This window comes from Pisolithus orientalis (assembly GCF_024613125.1).
Source record: "Pisolithus orientalis strain OTSU chromosome Unknown F5J12scaffold_21, whole genome shotgun sequence".
NCBI classification, from domain to species: domain Eukaryota; kingdom Fungi; phylum Basidiomycota; class Agaricomycetes; order Boletales; family Pisolithaceae; genus Pisolithus; species Pisolithus orientalis.
In genome coordinates, this window is record NW_026260802.1 from 32,878 (window position 1) to 36,940 (window position 4,063).

Here is a 4,063-nt window from a genome sequence, read left to right on the forward strand (position 1 = left end):
GTGGAGTGAGGGCATTGAGTTTAGCTCATGCACTACCCCCTTGCACAATCTCAGCCCTTGTATTTCAGAGGGAGAGAATAGATGGAAGGTCAGAGGTAACTCTGACAGGCAGAAGATGGAGACAGAGGGAGTAGGAACTAAGTTGATATTTGTACTGAAGAACACCAGAGTACAATACATGCTTTTATACTACTACGGAGGTACAGTAACTGGAATCAGAACTGACATACAGAGACTCATAAATTTTCAAGTAAAACTTCCTAGATGACAAATGAAGGGTAGATGGAGGACATATGAATGGGTAACATAGGACATCCAAAAAAGGAACGGTCCAGGTGCTGGACCATGCAGTGCATGCACTGCGGAGTACCTGACTGTGTGCTGCCATGGAGAAGTCCAAAGGGTAGTCACATGACTCCTCAGAGAACCAGTCTGCATGGTCCAGTAGGAGGGCAGTACAAGTCTGACAGCAGTCAGAGTGGAGATGGCTCATAAACATCAGGGGACAGGCAGAGTTGGTGTGGAGTGAGCGAATGACTGGCAGAAAGGGGTGTGGAGTGAGTGAGGACCCAGGATGAATGCATGGTCATGACAGGTATGCAAAATATGATGGGTATATGCAAAATTCACCCAAGGGTATACCTGCACAGGTATACCCTTGGGTTTCTAGGAACTTAAGACATCTGGTCACTACAGTATATAGCTAAATAATATGATCCCATCTGCTGTCCAGTTCTTCCTTGTCACCTGCAACATCTGGCTGCTGACAAACCTTCAGAACATCTTCATCTTTGACAAAGTTTTGTTCACTCCAAATGCTAAGACAAAGGAGAGTGCAAGTGCTCTAGGCAGAGAGTTGGGAGCAGACATGGGAAAGAAGTAAGTGGCCATGGCTGAACAGGTGTTTGACATCAGCAGGCATAGCTGTAGAAGAATATTAATGAAAAATGAATGAGCAGGAATGAAAAATGCTTGCCAGGTATAGTCAAGTAATTGAGTGCCATCTGAGAGAGATGTGGGTATGTACTGTGGTACTTCATCCACCAAACAATTGCATCATCCTGATCTACATTCTCAATGTCTGCATTCAAGTAATGGTCAAGCTCTGAGTGTCTGTCAACAACCCTTGGTGGTGCAAGCACAGGGAGATGGTCAAATATGTTGCCAACCTTGATATATGTGAGCTATGGTGGGGATATTCATGATTAACATACCTTTTTGTGCTCCACTTTGGCTGTTGACAATATCTCAATGTTGGCATCCAATTCATTACCATCATTTGCATATGAATGCTCAAACTCATCTTCCACAAGTTCTTTGGCAGTCTTGATCCAGGATTCAGACCAGCCAGCTGTCCTAGAGTACATAAGCTTGTGTTGTGGATGAAGCACTAATATAATGTCACTGTATTGAAGTCCAAGCAAAGCAAAAACTAATACTTACTCATTGTGATCCAATAGACTTCAGAGTTATCAGTATGTGAGTAGTATCAATTGAGGGTTGTCTTTGCCAATGAGGCAGCAGAGCAGATTGCCTGCAAGTATTTCCTGTTGTGTGAATATGTGGTCAGTTGCATGTCAATGTGGTCTATGGCAGGGATGACCATTGTGAGGTTCAGTGTTGACTGCAAGAAGAAGAGTGTGGCATCCTTGAGGATCTGTATTTGTCAGCAAACATGTGCAGTCAGCATGCAGTGAGTCATGACAACACAACACTGACAGGTACTGACCTCTAAAACATCGCTCAGCTGTTCCATGACTGCCCATCCAGCATCCAGTAACTCAAGATCTCTCAATCCCAGTTCATGTTGCTGTGTCAGTCTGTCCACTGCCTCCTGATGCTTCAGGGCATATGTTATCATGTGAACTGTTTAATTCCAATGACTATGGACATCTCTAGGCATCAAGGTGATAGGCTCCCTGAGTTCTTTGAGGGTCCCCTGCCAGGTGGGGAGTACAACTGTGCTTGAGTGAATAATCTTGAATGCCAATCTACAGAGTTGTGTGAGTTATCAAACCCAAAGGTACATAACTGTTTGCATCAAGTCACCTTACCCCCATCAATGCTAACTTGACTGGCTGTATCATTCTCTCCAGGTTCCTCTGTTCTTCCAGTGTCAACTCATCTATCTCATTCACCCATCCCTCATCATTATCAACATCCTCTGTTGCCTCATTAGCACTAACCCTTGCAAGCTCACTGATATGGACCAGTTCCTCCTCAGCCAGTGCCTTGCTCAGCTTGGCAAGTTTGTTGTCTCTGTCTATATTTTTTGCATCAAAATGACATGTTAAAGACTTGGCAATCAAGTTGACAATGTGCAAGAAGCAGTGTGTATGGCTGGCTGGGCTGCCAAAGTCTGGTATGAGATTGCTGAGCTTGTTTACCATCATGTCATTGTTGGTGGCATTATCACAAGTCATGCCCAGGATCTAAATCATTTATTCATCACATATAAGTCAATTTGATCATCAATAAGGCTGCACCTTCTCCATTAACCCAAATTCATCCAGCATCTTTGTGAATACAGTTGCCATCTCCCAGCCAGTCTGAGACTGACTTCAGGTCAGTGCCTGTGCATGATCAGTATATCCTGCTCACTGTTGCAACCTCCAGAATATCCAGTGGCAATGTGAGTGGTTCCTCTTTGTACATGGATTGGACAGACCATGTGATGAATGCCCAATGGTTGGGTGTGGTCCATGCATCCATTGTGAAGCTCAGCCTTCCCTCATACTCCTGGCAAGTAAATTAGCATTGTAACTTCGTTTTAACAGTGTAAAATATGCCTGACTTGCAACATCTTAGCAACATGAGTATGAGTACATGCAAAGACCATGTACATCATGCGATACAGTAGACTGCGATTGTATGTACTGCTCTGGCCTACCTGTCTTCATTAAGGAGTGGAATCCCCTGTCTTCAACAACTGAAAATGGCCATAGGCTCCCTGACACCCAGTGCATGACCTCAGCTCTATTCAACTCAATGTTACTGGACAGTGGTGTGGTGCAGGGCATGAGGGACTTGCCTGGTTTCATGGTGGGTGTATTGGCAATGAGGGTAAGTGACCTTCCCTTTCCCTTTTCTCTCAAATGTGACTGTAATTGACCCATCTCACAGTATACTCCCAACAATCTTGTTTCATACTTTGTCACAATCCTTTGCCTCATTAGCAGCAACCAAAACCTCATCACCCCAGAATGACTTGACATACTTCCACATGCTGCCAGTTGACCATGCATCTTTTTTGTTGAGATAATGGTGAACAGTCACTTTGCAATGATGTGCAGCACATTTGAAATTGTGTGCATGCCAGCCATCATTTTCAATAATCTGGGGAGTTGGTTCAAAGAAGGCATAAATGGGTGAGACCCAGTCCTTCCTCAGATGAGCTAAATTGACATTAGTAACAAGATATTACAGTGCACTAATACATAGCTGATCCAACTCATCCTCAGCACTTTCAATGCTCTCAGCCTCTTTGTCTTCATCTTCTTCTGATGTCACAGTGGCCTGGCTTGACAAGGCAGGTTGTGACCTTGGTATTGGGGACTGTAATTGCAGCAAGTTATCCTCAAGATCTGTGTCATGCATGCATGCCTTCTTTGCCCTGTGGTTTGATGTTTCTGAATTTGCTTTATGCTTCTTTAACTGTGCCTTGAGTGCTGCCTTGACTTTCTCTGTTTGTTTTGAGGTTCATTTTCTTTCTTGCTGCATTTTTTTTTGTGACAGGATTGCTGGAGTGACTGCAGAGTGGAGGTTTGTGAGTTGGACTATGTAGTTTTAAATTTTGACCTGTGACTGCAGAGTGGGGGTTTGTGAGTTGGACTAAGTAGTTTTGGGTTGTGACACATGTGCCTATCATTCTATGTATGCCATGTACCATATGGTTCCTGAAACTTTGTAAGGGTACAGGTGCAGTGCTTGCCCAGGGTTCCCTTCCTGAAGGGTATGAGTGTGGGTGTGGGGTGCCCAAACTATGGCCTAGGGCATGGGTATTGGTGTGGGTGTGGAGTATGCCAACCCCCACCCATTCCCACTAGGCACCCCTGCCCACAAC

The 4,063-nt window shown here is 44.5% G+C and overlaps 2 protein-coding genes across 2 annotated transcripts; both read right to left on the reverse strand.

Annotated features, from left to right (window-relative positions):
• Window positions 1-1,870: 1,870 nt before the first annotated feature.
• Window positions 1,871-2,258, reverse strand: F5J12DRAFT_705970 (uncharacterized protein; the record flags this gene model as incomplete). The annotated part of the gene is made up of 2 exons (XM_051740568.1): window positions 1,871-1,991; window positions 2,050-2,258. Coding segments are annotated over 2 exons (330 nt in total), but the record flags the coding sequence as incomplete, so codon positions are not given.
• An 18-nt stretch (window positions 2,259-2,276) lies between these two features.
• F5J12DRAFT_702885 (uncharacterized protein) lies at window positions 2,277-2,432 on the reverse strand (the record flags this gene model as incomplete). Its single annotated transcript, XM_051740527.1, has 1 exon — window positions 2,277-2,432. A coding segment is annotated over one exon (156 nt), but the record flags the coding sequence as incomplete, so codon positions are not given.
• Window positions 2,433-4,063: the final 1,631 nt, after the last annotated feature.